The sequence below is a fragment of the Bufo bufo genome, chromosome 2 (assembly GCF_905171765.1).
Source record: "Bufo bufo chromosome 2, aBufBuf1.1, whole genome shotgun sequence".
Classification (NCBI taxonomy): Eukaryota; Metazoa; Chordata; class Amphibia; order Anura; family Bufonidae; genus Bufo; species Bufo bufo.
Genome location: NC_053390.1, coordinates 206,469,366 through 206,490,851, shown reverse-complemented (window position 1 = coordinate 206,490,851; position 21,486 = coordinate 206,469,366). Strand labels below are relative to the sequence as shown.

Here is a 21,486-nt window from a genome sequence, read left to right as displayed (position 1 = left end):
CTGGCCCACGATGACCAATCCACTTTCCAGGAAACTGTTCATCTAGGAATGCTCGGACCTGACACCCATAATGTGGTGGTGCACCATCTTGCTGGAAAAACTCAGGGAATGTGCCAGCTTCAGTTCATAAAGAGGGAAACACATTATCATGTAGCAATTTCGCATATCCAGTGGCCTTGAGGTTTCCATTGATGAAGAATGGCCCCACTATCTTTGTACCCCATATACCACACCATACCATCAATTTTTTTGTTCCAACAGTCTTGGAGGGATCTATCCAATGTGGGTTAGTGTCAGACCAATAGCGGTGGTTTTGTTTGTTAACTTCACCATTCACATAAAAGTTTGCCTCATCACTGAACAAAATCTTCTGCGTAAACTGAGGGTCCTGTTCCAATTTTTGTTTTGCCCATTATGCAAATTCAGTGCGCCGATCTGGGTTATCCTTTTTGAGATGCTGCAGTAGCTGGAGTTTGTAAGGGTGCCATTTGTGAGTAGCTAATATCCGCCGATGGGATGTTCGACTAATACCACTCTCGAGTGACATGTGGCGAGTGCTACGCTGTGGGCTCTTGCTGAATGAAGCTAGGACAGCCACTGATGTTTCTTCATTAGAGACAGATTTCATGCGTCCACATTTTGGCAAATCCAACACTGAACCAGTTTCACGAAACTTAGCAAGCAGTTTGCTAACTGTAGCATGGGAGATGGGTGGTCTCGTAGGGTGTCTTGCATTGAAATCTGATGCAATGACCCAGTTACTGTGTTCACCAGACATCAAGACAATTTCTATCCGCTTCTCACGTGTTAACCTCGGCGACATGTCAATGGCTGTAAACAAAGAGAAACTTGTAAATAACTCATGAAAGAATAAAGTTACGTTAAAGGGATTCTGTCACCAGGTTTCACCCCTGTCAGCTAAACATATGCTGATGTTCAGGGCCTCATCAGGATTCCTAATGTGGGCTTCTAAATGTGATCCGTAGCCTTATTTTGCTAAAAAACAGGGTTTACTAACCTGTCACTCAAAGAAATAAGGTGCCCAAGGGGATGTCAAGGGATGCAAGGTGCCTGTCGCACCCACCGCCGTTCGTGCCCAGCGCCGCCTTTCCAGACTTCTGCACCGCCTCCTAATCCTCTGTGCCGCTTCTTGCTCTCCCTCCCTCCCCCCTCCTCCTGCTGTAAGATCTCGCACGTGCGAGATGGTATGGTGTGGTATATGGGGTACAAAGATAGTGGGGCCATTCTTCATCAATGGAAACCTCAAGGCCACTGGATATGCGAAATTGCTACATGATAATGTGTTTCCCTCTTTATGCACTGAAGCTGGCACATTCCCTGAGTTTTTCCAGCAAGATGGTGCACCACCACATTATGGGTGTCAGGTCCGAGCATTCCTAGATGAACAGTTTCCTGGAAAGTGGATTGGTCATCGTGGGCCAGTTGAATGGCCCCCAAAGTCTCCTGATCTGACCCCCTTAGACTTTTATCTTTGGGGTCATCTGAAGGCAATTGTCTATGCTGTGAAGATACGAGATGTGCAGCACCTGAAACTACGGATACTGGAAGCCTGTGCTAGCATTTCTCCTGCGGTGTTGCTATCAGTGTGTGAAGAGTGGGAGAAGAGGGTTGCATTGACAATCCAACACAATGGGCAGCACATTGAAACTTGTAATTAACTCATGAAAGAATAAAGTTACGTTAAAAAACCAAGCACCATTGTTTTTCTTGTGAAATTCCCAATAAGTTTGATGTGTCACATGACCCTCTTCCTATTGAAAAAACAAAAGTTGAATTCAAAATGGCCGACTTCAAAATGGCCGCCATGGTCACCACCCATCTTGAAAAGTTTCCCCCCTCACATATACTAATGTGCCACAAACAGGAAGTTAATATCACCAACCATTCCCATTTTAAGGTGTATCCATATAAATGGCCCACCCTGTATTACTTCTACACACCTTAGACCTTACCTTACCCTTTCCACATCCACACTGTACTGCTACCAATCCCACTGCTGCCACTGCTATTTCTGACAAATAACACTTGTAGAGATATCTGCCTCCATTAACGCTTAATTTTTGGATGCTTGTTCCCATCAAGCCACAGTTTATTTTTCTATTATACCGTCTGTGTTTTATTATACTGTCTGTGTTTAAATGTTTTTTTTTTTTTTTGTTTAGATAAATACCTTTCCTTGCGGGGGGCTGATTCTGCCACCCTGCCTGATTTTTTCAAATATCGCTCCTACGCCCCGCTGTGCTCCCCTGCAGTTTTCTCGCTCAGTATGTTAATACTGAGCATCGGTACAGGGAGGAGGAGACGCCAGGGTTTCTCAATGGGTGTCCTTCTCCCTGGCCGTGCCGCGATCCAAACACAGTGGAGAGCGTCACAGTCAGGGAGAAGGTGAGCTTTTACCCCGCAAGGAAAAGTATTTATCTAAACTAAAAAAAAAAACATGAAAGGTCCTCTTTAAACACTATTTGCCCCAGTAAGGGACAACATTTGGAATGTCTTTTAATTTTAAAAGCCATAACAAATGCAAACGCACAGTGTAAACAGGCTGTTTGTTAACACGATCAACCATGCATTTACCCATAACTATATACAGTATGGCAGTTTCACTGTGACATTACTTGCTATTGCTGTCATTGCATGAAAGAACTTAAAAGGGTTGTCCGAGTTATGAAAAAAAAAATATAGCACTGTAACTATGATGGGCAGCAATATATAACTAAGCTATGCAAGTTTTAGGCAAAAAAAAAATATATATTTCCTCATTTCCCTGGTTCTCTTCTGGCCCTTTGTTTACCTACAGTAACAACAATCTCTGAGGTTTTCCTTATTAATATTTGTGCCGCTCCCCTTGCTCTGCAAAGGGAGTGAATAAGTCTGCCCTGGGAGACATGTCTGACTGCAGGGATACTCAGCAGCATTTTGTATGTGTAAGACTACAAGTCCCAGCTGTACAGTGCTGATACACACAGGAGCTTCCCCCTACCTGTTCTTGTGCAATGCTCTGCAGAACTCCTCTAGTCTGTGAGCTTCTGTGCCCAGCATTTGTCTCCTCACTGCCTGCAGCTACTCAGTAAAGCCTTCAGCCCTGAGTCTGTGCTGCTGAAGGGGTTAAAGTTTTTTCCTGAAGAATCCAGAGAGAGAGCAGCCAGCAGCAGCTAGTGGAGGGGCGTGGCCAGCACAGTGACGTCTCGTGTACAGACACGCATCTGCTCTCTCAGGCTTGTGCACAAAACATCATCATAACAGGGAGAGAAGCTGACATCACAGGTCATGTGACCCTCAGTGAAATCTAGGAAAGCAGCAACTGTAGATGCAGTAAGTGCATGGTAAAGCCTTTACAATTGATTAGTTAGACACATACAAAGAACAAAAAAAAACTCGGACAACCACTTTAAAAGTGGGAGAGAAAAAGCAAGAATTTATTTTTCCCTGCGCATGATTTGTGGCCAAAAGAGGAGCAAACCTCATGCTTACAGCTTATTGTGCTATTGCGACAAAATATTTTTGCACTTTTCCAAAAGGGAGTATGGTGAGGGCATGGTCATGGTCATTTTTATTTTTGCACGTTTTCTGGTGCAAATGAAGTGCCTATTCTTTGAAGCGTATGCCTCGTCATATATTATTCACATTCTCCGTCAGCACAGGGGATATCAAGACTGACGCTGAAAGCGCAAGTCTTGATAAATCTCCCTTTAAGTGTGCTGTATAATGCATATGTGAAACTTCCTTCCTACAGGATATCTCCAACATACAGCATTTGGTAGATATTTTGTCTCATAGATTCAAGCAGAACTTTATTCAGCATAAAGCCTCATATAAAATCAGAGGCCCATGAAGACATACTATGGGCCAATAGCTGTCTGTACTTGTCTAGGTAATCCTATGTGTTTTCATTCATCTTTAGCAAACAAAGATCTTGAAACTGCTGAGGAATTGAAATACAGAGTATATAAGAAATTTGCTAAATGTTTCTTTATGCTGTACTTAAAGGGGTTATCTCACTAAAGCAAATTACATTTAGGCCTTATGCATACGACCGTAGCAGGTCCGTGCCTGTATTGCAGCCTGCAATCACTTGAATGGGTTTGCAATCCAGAGGATATGGTGCAGATTGGAGTGCTTCCATGCGTTTTCTGTCTGTACCTTTTATAGTTAGCACTTTTTTAAGTTTTAGTTATAGGTGGATGTTATATATATAGGAATAACTATAGGACAATGGTAACATAGTAACATAGTTTATAAGGCTGAAAAAAACATCCAATTCAGCCTGTTATCCTGCAAGTTGATCCAGAGGAAGGCAGGAAAAAACCCTGTGAGGTAGAAGCCAATTTCCCCCACTCTGCTATGTCTGCCTTGTTCACAGGAGCCCAGAACTGTACACAGTACTTCATGTGTGGTCTGACTAGTGATTTGTAAAGTGGTAGGACTATGTTTTCATCACGGGCATCTATGGCCATTTTGAGGCAACCCATTATCTTATTGGCCTTGGCAGCAGCTGCCTGACACTGAGTTCTACAGCTTAGTTTGCTGTTCACTAAAGTTCCTAGGTTCTTTTCCATTTCAGTGTTACCCAGTGTTTTACCATTTAATATGTACGGGTAACTTGCATTATTCCTTCCCATGTGCATAACCTTACATTTGTCAGTGTTAAATCTAATCTGCCTATTATCTGCCTAAGCCTCCAATCTATCCAGATCCAGCTGTAGCAGTATACTGTCCTCTTCCGTGTAAATTACTTTACACAGTTTAGTGTCATCTGCAAAAAAAAATATTTTACTTACTGTGCAAGCCTTCTACAAGATCATTCATAAATATATTCAAGAGAATAGGGCCATATACTGACCCTGTGGTACCTCACTTTTCTATCACTAAGCCAGTTACTTACCCACATACAGACATTTTTCCCAAGCATTCTCATTTTATATACTAACCTTTTATGTGGTACAGTATCAAATGCTTTGGAGAAGTCAAGATATACGACATCCATTGATTCGCCGCAGTCAAGTCTAGAACTTACCTCCTTATAGAAACTGATTAAATTAGTTTGACATGACCAATCCCTCATAAAGCCATGCTGATATGGCGCTATTTGCTTCTTTACATTGAGGTACTCCAGTATAGCATCTCTTAGAAAACCTTCAAACAGTTTATCCACGACAGATGTTAAACTTACTGGCCTATAGTTTCGGGCTCTGTTTTTGGACCCTTTTTGAATATTGGCACCACTTTTGCTATATGCTAATCCTGTGAAACACTCCCTGTCAGTATAGAGTCCTTAAATATCAGAAATAAGGGTCTGGCTATGACATTACTTAATTCCCTTAGGATACGGAGGTGTATGCCATCTGGTCCCAGCGATTTGTCTATTTTAATCTTTTTAAGTTGCCACTATACTTCTTGGGTCAGACAAGTCACTTTTAAGGGGGAATTAACTTTCACATTCTGCATTTCATCTGACAGTTTATTTTACTCAGTGAATACAGAGGAGAATTTTTTTTTTTAAATAGCTTTGCTTTCTCCTCATCGCTCTCTGCAACTCCCCCCTCATTACTCTGTAAAGGTCCGACACCTTCAGATTTAAACTTTTTTATTGAAGAACATTTTAGGGTTAGTTTTACTCTCTTCGGCAATGAATCTCTCGGTCTCTAGTTTTGCTGCTTTTATTTGTCTTTTACATATTCTATTTTTTTCCTTATACCGGTAGTTTGTCAATGCTTCCTTGCCACCCTCCTGTTTTAGTGATTTAAATGTTTTCTTTTTGTCATTTATTGCTTTCTTTACATTTATATTTATCCACATTGTTTTTTTCTTGTTCCTTAACCTTTTATTCCCATAAGGTATGTACCTCTCACAATTAGATTTTAAGATGCTTTTAAAAATATCCAATTTTGTGGCTGTATTTTTATTTTTGAGAACTTAGTTGGCTAAATTTAGCTTTTTTGAAGTTTGGTATTTTTGTTCCTCCCTAAAGAAACACTCTTTTGAATGACAATTGGAAGGTTACTTTATGGTTTATGGTACTCTCCTTTTTTTAACCTTGGCATGTGCCAGGCATCTCACCAACTTTTTATTTTGTAGACAGATCGTGGAGGAGATGTAGAAGACCGAGGAAAGATCCTGGTGTCTCTCCTATACAGTACTCAACAAGGAGGACTGATTGTTGGAATTGTACGCTGTGTTCACTTGGCAGCAATGGATGCTAATGGCTACTCTGATCCATTTGTCAAACTGTAAGTAACATCAATAAATATACTAAAACATTTAATTTTCATTTTAACACATAATGCACTGTACTCAATTAAAATGTTTTGTTATAACTACAAATCGCATCCCTTTTTGCTGGTGGTAGAGCATCTTGAAATGAAGGGGTTGTCCAAGACAATTAAAAATCTCAGACAAACCCTACAATGTTTTAAAATGAAAAAAGAAAAACAATGAAACCATATTCTTGGACAACCCCCTTAATCAGAAACTGCAGCTATGTTTAAATACTGTATATTGTCTTTGCTAGTGTGATCATAAAAAGTTTTAACATTTTGGTACATGCCTTTTTCGTGGAAACTTTTTGTGATTTTACACCATTCTCGTCACTTTTGAAAAATGGATGGAAAAGTGGACAAGATCTGCCATGTTAACTAGGTGTAAGCCATGTTAAGCTACTTTTTAAAAATCCTAAAAAAGTATTGATCTTTCTTCAGTAGGAGGCTAGCATAAAAAAACTATGTAAGGGTACTTTCACACTAGCGTTTTTCTTTTCCGGCGCTGAGTTCCGTCCTAGGGGCTCAAATCCGGAAAATAACTGATCAGTTTTATCCTAATGCATTCTGAATGGAGAGTAATCCGTTCAGGATGTCTTCAGTTCAGTCTTTTTGACTGATCAGGCTTTTCAGAAAACCGTAGCATGTTGTATTTTTACCTCCGGCCAAAAATCCTGAACACTTTGACTGAACACCGGATCCGGTCTTTTTCCCATTGACTTGCATTAACGCCGGATCCGGCGCCGTGTGTTCCGTCAAACCGGATCCGACTTTTGCATGTTAAACCCGAAAAATGTGAAAAAAAAGTTAAAGTCCATAAATGGCGGATCCGTTTTTTCCAATGCATTTTTTCATTGTGATCAAAATCATGATCAGGATTCAAATGTAATCCGTTTTCACACGTTTTTCCGGATCCGGCGGGCAGTTCCGGTGTCGGAATTGAACGCCGGATTTAAACAACGCTAGTGTGAAAGTAGCCTAACATCTCTAGACAAAAGTATTGTTTTGTAAAGATCCTGTAGATTGCAAGCCCTCACGGGCAGGGCCCTCTGTAACTCGTCTTGTTCATGCTTAGTGCAATTGTCTGTGTTATGTATGTAAACCCCTTATTCTGTGTACAGCGCCATGGAATGAATGGCGCTTTAATAATAATAAATAATAATAATAATAATAAAGATGCACCAAATCTATGAAACATTGCGCAATGTTGTTGCAAGTTACAGCAACACAGACACGAGAAAAAATTAATTCAAATGTTACCCTCATGATAAATTCCATGGCCAATATGGTGCCTGCCGGCAGCACAGTGGTTCAGTGGCTCAGTGGTTAGCACTGGTGTCTTGCAGTGCTGCAGTTCTAGGTTCAAATCTTACCAAGGACAACATCTGCATGGAGTTTGTATGTTCTCCCCATGGTTGTGTGGGTTTCCTGTGGGTACTCAGTTTCCTCCCACACTCCAAAGTCATAATGATATGAAACTTAGATTGTGAGCCCCATTATGAACACCATGATGATAATGTCTGTAAAGCACTGCGGAATATAGCAGCGCTATATAAGTGACTAAAATAATAGTTATAAATCCCCTCAGCCCATAAATTGACCTTATAACAATTCTCAGATTCTCAAAGACCAGAACCCACGTGGAATAAAACTTCATTTTGCACAGAGCATTAGTTACATGTAATTACATCATATTTTATACAATCAATATACAATATAGGAATCAAGTACAAATGGTAAAGTGATAAACCTCTCGCATAGACTCTCTAATACAGCATTGGGTTAAGATGACCATAGACATTGAATTTTTGTTGGTATAGACAATCAGTGATCCAACATGTTGAATATCTACATGTGTAGTCTCCCTTAATATAATCAACACATGAAGTAGCTGCTTATCTCCCACCTTCCATGGAAGTAACATGCCTGATTGTCGATAAAGGAAAACATATCTTTAATACACAACCCCTTAAACATACATTTAACAGATACCTTTGTGCTTTTGTATTGTAGTTGGCTGAAACCTGAAGGAGGCAAAAAGTCCAAGCAAAAGACTCAAATAAAAAAAAAGACTCTCAATCCAGAATTTAATGAGGTGAGATTGCCAATATTTAAGATTTCACAGATTCCAGCCATTATAGCAGGAGGGTGGTTGTCAATTACAACCATCTCCCCCTCTGCTGATCGTGAAGGCACAACTACTGGCTCTAAGTGGTCAATTTTGGTATAAGTGAGCCTGTAACGTAAGGAACCTTTGGGCAAGACAAACCACAGTACACATTTAGGGAATGGATGCCACAGGGTTAAGATAAGAGATGAACGAAAGAGATTAATTCTGTACGCTGTTTACGGAGATCCGTCTCTATACAGTATTAGAATGTATGGGCTCCGATCAGATGAAGTTAGTTATTCGCGAATTTGTGCATGAATTAATTGAATAACTTCGGTAGTTGATTTTTAAAGTGGAAAACCACTTTAAAACTTGAAACGGAACTCGGCTTTGGTTCCAAGGTACCAGTTGGAACTAAATCTGAGTTCAGTTTCAAGTTTTAATGTGGTTTTCCACTTTAAAGATCAACTACTGAAGTTATTCAATGAATTCATGCACGACTTCACGAATAACTAACTTCGGCACATCGAAGCCCATACATTTTAATACTGTACAGAGACGGATCTCCGTACAGTATTAATCTGAAGTTTTAAACAAAAACTTGCACTGCTTATCACTAGTTAAGCTCTAATTTCGATGTAAATTATTCAATTTTAATATTATAGTGTCCCCTTACCTTTCAGTGTTATCATACTATACCTTTTTTCATTGTATTGCTAGTGCTACAAAGATAATACCTACATTCTAACTGGTGAAGTCTGTTAAAGTACAACTAACATCAGGATCAACCCTATTAAACCAGGCATATTGTTTGGTTAATTGGCTGCTTAAAATAATACCTGTCTTGTGAAAATTGGCTGTGGTGTTTCATTATGCAAATTAGTGTGTAAGTGCACCGAGGGCGGGACCTAGACCCTCAGTGCTCCTCTGGGTATGCTGCATCTGATTTTTACAAGACAGTTATTGTTTTGATAAGCAGGATCAACCCTAGCGGGCGGTGTGCCTTATTTAGTACAGTTAATCCTGCTGACAAGTGTTCTTTAAACTAAAATATGTATGCTGTAACAATCACATAAAATAAATAACCGACAACAAAATTATTTGCATTTTCTTACTCAAACTATTATTTATTTATTTTTTATACAGGAATTCTTCTTCGATATAAAACACAGTGATCTGGCAAAGAAGCAGCTAGATGTATCAGTCTGGGACTATGATATTGGGAAGTCTAATGATTATATAGGTAAGATGATCAATTGTACATTGTGCTAGACAGTAAATCAATTGTAACATCAGAATGCCCTGCTATGGTCCTCCAGTGGGTATACTGCTCAGTGTCCAGTGCCTTTCTCTTCAATACTTTTTATTAAAAAAGAATCTTTGTACAATCAAATGACAAACACTATAAATGCACTTTGAGAGTAGTCATACACTGCAACGATGATAGGAGCCATTGTCTGTAGAGGTAATCATATAGCAAAGAAAATGAAAAAATAATAACCATTACAAACCAAAGAAAAGGAAGACATCATACAATGCGTCATACTACTGACTAGTGCACAGCATCCAGGGTTACTGGGAATTTCTTAGGTACAGATGTTTCTCTTGTGAAGGACAAGATTTAATGATGATAGAAGCCATCACAGACATTTAACTCTTTCGATGTTGTGGTCACATTTGGGGCTGTAAGAGGAAGCAGATGGAGCAAGGGTGCATAAAGTGGCTTGGGCTCACCCTTGATGCACTTAAAGGGAACCTGTCAGGTCTAACATGGTACTTGAGCTGTAGGCAGCATGGTATAGAGCAGGAGGAGCTGAACGAATTGATATATAGTTTTATGGGAAAAGATTCAGTAAAACTTGTATTTAATTGATTTAATTTCCTGCTCATTCTAGGCTTTGGAATCAAGAATGCGGTCCTATCAGTGATTGACAGGTAACTCTGAAATCACAGTCATAGAGGGAAGGCTGTGAATCACTGATAGGACTGCCTCCTTGACTTGAAAGCCCAATATGAGCAGGAATTTATATCAATCTGCTCAGCTCCTCCTGGCCCAGGGACGTAACTACCATAGTGGCAGACCAAGCGACTGCTATGGGGCCCAGGGCAAGAGGGGGCCCAGTCTTAGTTGGGATTATGTCCTTTTCTACTGGAGGGGAAAACTTGGTCAGGACTCTACTCTCTAAATGAACAACTTTTAGCAAATGAGGCAGTGGAAAAATGGCCCAAGGGTCATTGAAAAGGGTTTAGGCAGAAACCCTTCTGTCCTGTGTGAAGGGCCTGGTTTCATCCTTGCTATGGGGCCCTTACTTCTCTATGTACGCTACTGCCCTCCTGCTATATTACAAGGTGTCTGCAGATTGCACTGCGTTTTCATGGTAACCGGTTCCCTTTAACTGCTCTTTTGCATATGGACTAAAGAGCAGTCTGCAGTGCAATCTGCAGACACCTTGTAATATAGCAGGAGGGCAGTAGCGTACATAGAGAAGTAAGGGCCCCATAGCAAGGATGAAACCAGGCCCTTCACACAGGACAGAAGGGTTTCTGCCTAAACCCTTTTCAATGACCCTTGGGCAATTTTTCCACTGCCTCATTTGCTAAAAGTTGTTCATATGAAGCAACAGATCGCTAAGTGAAAGGTGTCATTACATTCAGCTGAGATAGCCCTACAAGGCATTAGGAATGGGTTAACGGAATGTTAAGCAAACTCTAACTTATAGTTGTAGCAAAGTATGTCATTTTAATTATGATAGAATAAATCTACTGCTTTTATGGATGCATATATTTCTGGGCTTCCTTCAATGAGTACTGTTTCTGGAAATTTGTGCCTATAGTACTCAGACTGTAAAATCATCATTACTAGTGCAAAAATCACTGATTAACTTGTCAAAAGATAAAATATAATTAATGCTTAAAGTCAATCTCTGCCTTTTAACGCATTACAAAATTTAGATCCAGATTGCTGTTCTGGTTGATATCTTAAACTAGTAACACATCCCCTGTACACATGATAGTGGATAAGTATCTGATTGCTGGCATCTGACCTCTGGGACCCTCAGTGATCACAAAAAAGGAGGTCCCAGAATCCCCTATGAGAATGGAAGCATGTTGCACATGTGTGATCACCACGCCGTTCGCTATTGCTGGGACTGCTGAGTACTGCAAATGTGTATGTATTTGGAGTCGTAGTAGCAGGCCGTCTTACAGAATAAGGAGGATCTTTTTTGGTCCTGAGTGGTGTGCGGCATGCATGTAGCTCCTCACTCTAGGATTGTGAAAGGAATCAGGTGGACACAGAACTTAAAATGTAACTGTAATTCTTTTTTTTATTTTTGTAAGGTATAGGGGCAGTGATACTGACCATTTTTGTAATATACTTTAATTACTGAAATCATACATTTCTATTAGAAAAATAGCTCTAAAGTGCAGTAGCAATGCCCGTCTGTCTTCTGTTTACATAACAGTGGAGACTTGCTCAACAGTGACTGTGTTATGTAAACAGAAGACAGAGGAGCATTGCTAATGGTCAAAATGGGCCACTTTAGAGCTATTTTTGTAATAGAAATGTACAATTTCGGTAATTAAAGTATATTTCAAAAATGGTCACTATCACTGCCCCTACACAGTACAAAAATAAAAAAAAGAATGACAGTTACACTTTAAGCAAAGCAGTCTTTACTTCACTCACATAGCGACAATCTTTGACAGGCTTAGTGGTTATAGTGTCTCAATGAGGGTGCAGACTTAGTTGTAGACACCAGAATAAATTGGTACATAGTCTCTTTAGGTAACAACATACAGATAGGACACTTCCACTTTAAGAGGCAACTCTTGCGCTGGTTTAGTACAACACTATTTTATTGTACAAAGACCTATGATGGAAATTAGGTCAGAGGGTATTGAATCATCTCATGTTTTTTTCTGTAATAATACAGATGACATAACCTAAGTGTTACACATTCACTCAGTACATTCCTTACATTATGCTGTATATAATATCCATCACATCATGGCATATCACCATGGTACAAGTTCTGGGAGATGTATGGCAGGTATAAAGATAATATATCAATAATGGCATGTTCTAACAATAGTCACATTACAGTTTAACTAAGTGGTACTGCCAAACAGGAACCCATTGCTACAGTTACTGCAAAGGATATGGTTTTCACTGTAAGAGCTACAAGGCTGATTTGAAAACGTCTTACATTCACCATCGGTCCGTTCTCATAGGGGAGTGCAGCACCTCCATTTTTATTATTGCTGTAGTAAGCTCCTAAGCTCCCTCTTGTGATAGCTGTAGGCAATTCACACATCTAAAATAGTTGGGAAAATGTGTTATTCTGCTGTAAAGACAATTTTGCTCTTAAATGTCTCCCTACAGGTGGTTGTCAGCTGGGCATCAATGCCAAAGGAGAACGCTTGAAACACTGGTATGAGTGCCTGAAGAATAAAGATAAGAAGATTGAGCGCTGGCATGTTCTACAGAACGAAAACCATGTAGCAAGTGATTAAAAGACAGCTGCAGTGTTTCCCAAGCATTTATGCTCTGTACCAAGCCACTGTAAACTTTTTATGTCTTGTCTTCCAAAGCATTCACACTTTTAGCTTTTAGCGATAGAAATGATATAGATGCTATTAGTATATTCTTTAGTCAATTATATAAAAAAAAAAGCCGCATTTGTGTATGTCCTTGGGACAAATGCTGACAGATATGATATGCGTGTTTGTCGTTAAGCCTTCCCTTTTGCCAACCTTTGCCATAGTTCTGCCAATCGCTACATTATCTCCCTATACGACACACCTTTATGTCCATTGCTGGTGAATTGGAAAGGAACATATACTGTATAAAATGGAACTTTATTTTTATTCAACTCTTTATTGAGGCACAATGTCTTTGTACAAAGGGATCTTACATATTTAACAGGGCACATTTTGTCTTGTCGTGGAAATGGTGATTGCTTAACTGTAAGGTACAGGCTAAGAGCTTCTGTGCCCTGCCTTATAACATAAGGTCGATATTTCAGAGCACAAAACGGCAATATTAATGCAGATACTGTACACGTTCTACAGTTTTCCACTTAGTAATATACTGCACTCTCTGACCAAATATTTGCACAGAGAAGTTTGGGGCCAATAACATCTCTTTTAGACTGCACTTACTATTATTCCAAAATGATTGGAATTGCTAATTTTTATAGATCATTGGTTGTCGGGTTTTCAGCAAGCTTAGCTTTAACAGTTGCAGATTTAAATACCAAGCTCTTTTCCATCAGAGGCAAAAATGTGTCCAATGTGATTATTACTATTGAAATGTTTCAATTATTCAATGTGTTTTAAAGGGGTTATGTCATGACTGATGTAAAAAAAACAATATATGAAAGTCAAACATCAAATAACACCTGACAATCTCTTTCTAACGAAGCTAGAACCAGCCCTGTACCTCACATGGATCCAGAGATCTCCCCATTCATTGCTTCTGCTAAATTCATTTCAGGCTGGCAGTTCAGGGCATGTTTCTTTTCTCAGTGTGCATGTCCTTTCTGCTGCTGCCCTTTCCCTGTAACTGTCACAGCTGGTGGCAGTTGAAGATTTAACCTGAGCATGTGTGACCACCTCAGTACAATGGGGTATCTTAGGTTATCAATATGAAATCGGAAGGGGTCTGTCTCGCAGCTGTTTGAAGAAGCTGAAACTCCGATGAGCGCCAAAACCTCCTCACAGCTTATTTCAATGGGGCTGAGCAGCACCAAGGCCATATGACCAATAAATGGGATGTCACATGGTGCCAGTGCCAGGAGTTGAACACCCGCCGATCTGATATTGACAAGCTAGCGTGAGGATAGGCCATCAATATGTAAAACCTGGAAAATCTTATATTTTTGTATTTTTTTTTATTTATTCACATATTTAGGTTTTGTACAAATAATAACAACAAAAGCACATCTTTTTGCAAAATACAGAATTTTAGAGTCAGATCTCATTAAAGATAACTAACCCACCAAAAGCATGCATAGGTTTAGTTCACAGTACAGTCAAATAGTATCCACCTAGTATAACACAATAATTGGTGGAGACGTGATATCAATTATTGCTGGTCAGGTATTCTTAAACAGAATTAAGGCAAAGCAATAGGAATTTGCCTCTGCTTCATATATACTAACCAGTAACACGCCAGTACATAGAAGTAGTAGGACAGCACTGCCCTATTAATGCTGTAGTTTACTGGAAATACACAGTGAAAGGCTGATACTTTTTTCTAATGTCCTAACATACAGTGAAATCTCTGCAAAAGACCACCTCTATGCGTTGCCAAATTTTCAATTCCCTTATATCCTGTGTAAGTTGGACCTTCTTCTTGAAAGGACTAGGCTTCTAGAAGACAATTTTTCACTACAATTTTGGGAGTTCCTCTTTAAGAGGTTGCACTGTATAAACTACAAGGTACTTAGTAGCAACCATATTGTGCTTAGTTTAATAGGTCCGATCAATGTGACTGCATGACTCCTTTAGTACTATATGTGTGATTCTTGAGTAAGGAACAGCTAGATTATAAGTAGAATATTTGAGGATTTCATATTTGTGACTATGAAATTGTCATTTTTACTTTCTACTCCAGCTTTTCTTTACTCCAATTTGGTTTTAACTTTTTATTTTGGAAAAAAAGTCAGTTAGTCCTTGTCTGACAACAGGTTACTAGACTGATATTATATGTAGTCACTTTGACCCTAATCACCTTTAAAGGGGTTGTCCAGAAATTCTTTTTTTAAATGTCACACAACCCCCTGCCCCCCTGCAGGACTGGTGGAGAGAGCTCTGCTTACTTGGTGCCTGCCATTCATTTTGGGCTCCCTTCAAGTCTTCACTTGACTTCTGATCCCCAACTGTAAACTTCTTGCACAAAAGGAGTCACTGTCGATGGGGTCAATGACTGGCCTCAGCAGTGATGTGCTATTTGGGGACCGTCACTGCTGAGGCCAGTTTTTGGTTGATGCAAGAGTGCACGTAACCCTGTTCATGCAAAAGTTTACATGCAAGGGCCAAAAGTCTGGTAAAGACGGCCTGGGAGCTACGTGCCCCAAACTGAGCGGAAGGGAGCTGGTGTGTATAGCTTTCTTCGAAGTCTCGCTGGGGAAGAGGGGGGTGGGGGATTTAAAAAAAAAAAAAACTGGACAACCCCTTCTCTTCTCATGGGATTTTATTATCTCTACAATGCTCCTCTTACATGCATCGTGTAATTGGCTTGTTCTAAGCACCCTAATACATTTCTAGGTTTATTACTAACCATACTGAGAGTATCCGCAGCATTAACATTGTGATAATGGATTAACTTGTATTTTTATAGCTGCATGGATAAGAAATGTTGAGTGCTATTGAGTGGATAACTACACGTAGCTTCTGATTTTCAACTCTGCATGAAGACCTTACAGTCTTGAATTTTTTAGGACATTTTCTACACAGAATACAACTAAATATTCTCTGCTTTTCTTATTCCGGAATCCTCCGCTTTGAAGCTGTTACAGAAGCTTTAGTCTCAGTAGAACTCTAGTGATAAGAGCATTGGTGCCTTGTTTCAAATGCTTACAGTGCTATATATTGTGTCTGCAAATATTATAGAATTTTACCATAGAATATCATGTTTCATATTCATTTCACAGGGTACAAGTTTACCAGTATACTTGATGCTATCTAACCTTCTTATCTGTAGTGTCACCTTTGTATTGTTCTGGGACTTCATAAGGTGGTAGTATGAAGAAGCTCATGTTGGTCTGTCTTAACTCTGGGACTTTTCTACATTTTTTTTTTTTTTTTATAATCAGGCACGATGAAATTACAATGAACAATGTTATCCAGGTTTACTTTGTTTCCCATGCCAAATCTTTAGAGAACTCATTGGGTCTTAATTACCAAAGTTGACGTCTACCATGAAAAACTGGCCTTGTTGCCCATGGTAAACATTCACAGAGTTTTTAATTTCCTTTATAGCAGTCTAAGAAATGAAAAATGGGTGCTGATTGGTTTCTATAAGACGTTTTACATGGCCAATGGAAATTTTCAAATATAAGGCCTAAGGGTGTCTACTTTAGAGTAGATTTACATATGTCATGTGTAACATGTCTGATAGACATATTCCATCTAGTACAGTTATTGTAGTCCTCCTAAGAACAAGGAAAGTCAACTGCCTGAGTTGATAGTCTGAATATAGAATTACTGAATTGCAATATGTTTGATGTCGGTGCAATAATGGAGTTTAACTCATTTCATAGTAACAATCATGTAAACTGACTATTGACATGGTTCAGCTTGTGTGGACACAATAGCCGAACAATAACCCAGAATATGAGTGTACTTATAATCCCTATACTGCGATATTGCTATACATTATGTTATTAACAATTTTCGTTCAGTAGATTTGGCAAAAAACGTACTTTTATGATATGCTAATTACCTGTCTACCAGCAAGTAGCCGCAGAAAACCGCCCCCTCCTTCTGTTGATTGACAGGGCCAGCAGCGATCTCCTCCTCTGGCCGGCCCTGTCAGCATTTCAAAAATCGCGCGCATGTGTTGATTCGGCGCAGGCGCTCTGAGATAAGGAGGCTCGCCTCCTCAGCACTCCCTCAGTGCGCCTGCGCCGATGACGTCTTCTCTTTCGGTGACGTCATCGGCGCAGGCGCACTGAGGGAGTGCTGAGGAGGTGAGCCTCCTTATCTCAGAGCGCCTGCGCCGAATCAACACAGGCGCGCGATTTTTTAAATGCTGACAGGGCCGGCCGGAGGAGGAGATCGCTGCTGGCCCTGTCAATCAACAAGAGGAGGGGGCGGTTTTCTGCGGCTGCTACCAGCAAGTAGACGCCCTACTTGCTGGTAGACAGGTAAATAGCATATCATAAAAGTAAGTTTTTTGCCAAATCTACTGAACGAAAATTATTAATAACATAATGTATAGCAATATCGCAGTATAGGGATTATAAGTACACAAAAAAAAAAAAATGAGTTTAGTGGGGTGACAGAAGCCCTTTAATATCACATTATCTATTAAAATATATGGGCCTTATTTTTTAGAACTCACCTGCTTGCCACAACAACCAATCAGAGTGCAGTATTCATTTTTCCAGAATAGTCTAATAAATGTAAGCTGAGCTCTGATTGGTTGCTGTTGGCAACATGGTTCTTTTTTCATAAATGAGGCCTACTGTACAAGTTATTTGTGGCCATGTTTATAGCACCCATTATTTTTACATTTTTTTTACAGCACACTACCAATGTAACCTAATCCTATCATTTTAGGCATGTGTACTAAAATATTCCCAGTTATACTACATGTTTTAATTGTCTTAACACGTCTAAAAAGGGACTGGACAGGATCCGAGCCACAGCTGCCCATGGTTTGTGTATGTTATAGCAGCCTAGCTCCATTAAAGTGAAAAGGGGTGATTGCAGTACCACACACAACCTGTGGACAGGGGTGCCACTGTTTTTGGAAGAAAGCTGGCATGTTTTTCTATTCCTTTACAGCGCTTTAATAAATACATAATCGAAGGAGAAACATGGCATTACCTGTTTTATACAAAAAATGTAGCTTTAATACAACTTGCTCTACATGACTCACCTAGGTAAACATGTTGTGGATGAGAGATTTGATCCTATGCGTGAATAATACTCCTACAGTAACCAGACAATAAACCTAAGTACTTATAGCGTTACCTGATTTCTATAGTATATACCTATATATCATATATACTGGCACAAAAAAAATCTATATTCTTGTCACTTTTCTTTTCCAGACAATCAGCCTTGTAAATGTAGTTACTGGTTAATGTTTGTGTTTTCCGATAAACCAAGATCAGGATCATATCTCCTTCTTCACTTGTGTATTTCTTCACTGGATTGGATGCGCCATTATCAGACACATCGGCTGAGCAGAATATTTTTTCCTCTGTAAATATCGCATGCACATATGGACTGAAATGGCGCAGAGACTTATATGCTGATGTTTGCATTTCAAAGAGCATGATGTGAATTTGCCAGAAAAAGTAACAGACCTAAACTGATGTTACCAAGAATTTAGAAATAAACCTGTCTTCCTTTGCATGCAGATAGAACATACTGATTTCCTTATGTGATGTGTCCAATAAAGAAAAACTCACGAAAGCATGTTTTTTTTTGTGATTTTTATTTATTGTGCCTTGTGATATCAGATTCTCTGTAGTGTTCCCCTTAAAGGGAGTCTGTCACTGAATATAAAAAAATTAGACTAGTTGACATGTACATTGTTACGGCACCCCGAGTAGGTAAATTAATCCCCCCCCCCCCCATCCCAAGTACGAGATGAGGCTCTGTATTGAGAGTCAAGCAGGAACTGTTTAATGGGTTATTTTTAAGCCTTTTATGAAGGTCTTCCAACAAATGTACACAAACTCCCCCCTCTGCCCGTGACATAATTAACAAAAAACAATGGGCTCTGCCTGTGACATAATTAACAAACACAATGGGCTCTGCCTGTGATATAATTAATAAACACAATGAACTAACTTAATCCCTCACAGGCAGAAAACATGCACCTTTCCCAAAACCCAGAAAACCCCCAAAACCCCACATATTCCCATAAACTTCACATCCCTGGATAGATCTGATCCGGGGGAACAAACAGCAACCACTGAACAAATAGTTGAATCTGGTTTTATATAGTAATCCAAAGGCAGAGAGGTCTGCCACATGGCTCCCTCCTTATGGGACACGCCGGCAGACCTGGCTTGATCCTTCTCGGGTCAACTTGGGATGTCCAGAATTAGGAGGCTGGTGTGATGTCTGTTTGCCGGAAAAACCCATTGGCATTGTCGTTCTGCTTACCGGGTCGGTAGCTTATGGTGAAGTTATAGGGTTGTTATCACGGTTGGCGTGACTATCACATACGTGACACAGAGGGAGGGAACAAGGAAGGCCCTGCCCAAGTGAGAGGGAAGGTGGTGACCCCTGACTCACCTAGCGGCTGGCACCTGGCTGCCCTGATGTCCCTAGACGGGTTCCTCACCCGTACGCCGATCACGTGCCTAAAGCCCTGGCTTTCCCTAAGCTGAGCCCTAGATAGTGAACAGGGCGGTGGGAACACTAGTCCGCACCACTAGCTCTAAAGGAAAACACCAAGGGAAGGACAGACAATACAAACTCAACATATAATCCAGGTGGGCGACAACAGGAGACAACAAGAAGCCCAACAGGGATCCAGAGGGTAGCACTCTGGAACGACAACCAGGATTCACAACTCCAGTGGGTCAGTATAGATGTCCAGGCAGGAAGCTCTATAACTGGCAACTAGAGAAGTGTGAGGGGAGAATATAAGGAGGTTGGGAGTGGCAGACAAGAAACAGCTGAGGAGGAGAAGCTACGGATCCCTGATTGAGACAAAAAGGATAGCAAGGCAAACACAGAAAACAATCACTAAGAAACAACGTGATCTTTAGATATAGAGCGCGCAGCCACCCGCTGCGACCTCCTGACCCCGGGTATAACTGAGTCAGACGTGGCTCTTGATACCCTCGTGACAGTACCCCCCCTTTCACGAGGGGCCTCCGGACACTCAGGACCAGGTCTCTCCGGATGAGAGGTATGGAAAGCCTGAATTAACCTGTTGGCGTTTACCTCTGACGCTGGAACCCACATTCTTTCCTTGGGACCGTAACCCCTCCAATGCACCAGATACTGAAGAGAGCGGCGGACCTGACGAGAATCAACAATTCTGGCTATTTGAAACTCCAGATTACCATCCACAATAACAGGAGGAGGTGGCAGTGGTGATGGTTCTAGAGGTGGAACATACTTCTTGAGTAACGATTTATGGAAGACGTTATGGATCTTAAAAGTCTGAGGTAGCTCCAGGCGAAAAGCCACAGGGTTAATAACGGCTACTATTTTATAAGGACCAATGAACCTAGGGCCCAGTTTCCAAGAGGGAACCTTCAACTTAATATTCCTAGTAGACAACCACACATAGTCATTCACTCCTAGGTCCGGACCTGGCGACCGTTTCTTATCGGCCATGCATTTATATTTACCACTCATCTTTTTCAAGTTAACTTGCACCTTCTGCCATACCGATGAAAGAGATGAAGAAAACCTTTCCTTTTCGGGAACCCCAGAAGACCCCCCCTCTTTGAAAGTACAAAATTGGGGATGAAAACCGTATGCACCAAGGAATGGTGACTTGCCAGTGGACTCCTGATAATGATTATTTATGGCAAACTCAGCTAACGGTAAATATGATGACCACAACTCTTGGTTTTCAGACACAAAACACCTTAAATATGTTTCTAGGTTTTGGTTGGTGCGCTCAGTCTGTCCGTTCGACTGAGGATGGAAAGCTGAGGAAAAGGACAAGTGTACCCCCAAACGGGAACAAAAAGATTTCCAAAACTTAGAAATAAACTGGGTTCCCCGATCCGAAACCACATCGGAAGGGACCCCGTGAAGCTTCACGATTTCACTGATAAACACCTGAGCAAGAGTTTTAGCATTAGGAAGTGCGGGTAGCGCAATAAAGTGTACCATTTTGCTAAACCTGTCTACTACTACCAAAATAACTGTTTTACCCGCAGACAACGGTAAGTCAGTGATGAAATCCATTGACAGATGTGTCCATGGCCTATTGGGGATAAAAAGTGGCAATAAAGACCCTGCTGGACGTGTATGAGAGACTTTCGCGTGTGCACAAGTAGAGCAAGTAGACACGAAATCCATTACATCCTGACGCAACCTTGGCCACCAAAAACGACGAGATAATAGCTCCAAGGTTGCTTTACTACCCGGGTGCCCAGCAAGTGCCGAATTATGATGTTCTTTTAATAATTCAAGACGCAGGTTTAACGGTACAATTAAAACAATTTCTCTGAGGGGCAAGAGGCCGGGGCGTCCCCCTGGGCCTCTAACACCTTTCCCTCTAGAACAGAGTGTACAGCAGAGACAACCACTCCTCTTTGTAAAATAGGTACCGGATCACTAACATTACCCCCTCCAGGGAAACTACGAGATAACGCGTCTGCCTTGGTATTTTTTGCCCCAGGACGATAGGTGATTACAAAGTTAAATCTGGTTAAAGAATAGCGA

General features: G+C 40.6%; 1 protein-coding gene across 1 annotated transcript in view; it reads left to right on the top strand.

Moving 5' to 3' along the window:
• Positions 1-12,900, top strand: part of RPH3A (rabphilin 3A) — a 278,685-nt gene extending 265,785 nt beyond the window's left edge. The window contains exons 17-20 of the mRNA XM_040419660.1: positions 6,097-6,248; positions 8,289-8,370; positions 9,532-9,628; positions 12,770-12,900. Of these exons, the coding sequence (XP_040275594.1) occupies positions 6,097-6,248; positions 8,289-8,370; positions 9,532-9,628; positions 12,770-12,900 (462 nt within the window). The remainder of the gene's footprint in view (positions 1-6,096; positions 6,249-8,288; positions 8,371-9,531; positions 9,629-12,769) is intronic.
• The last annotated feature ends 8,586 nt before the right edge of the window (positions 12,901-21,486 follow it).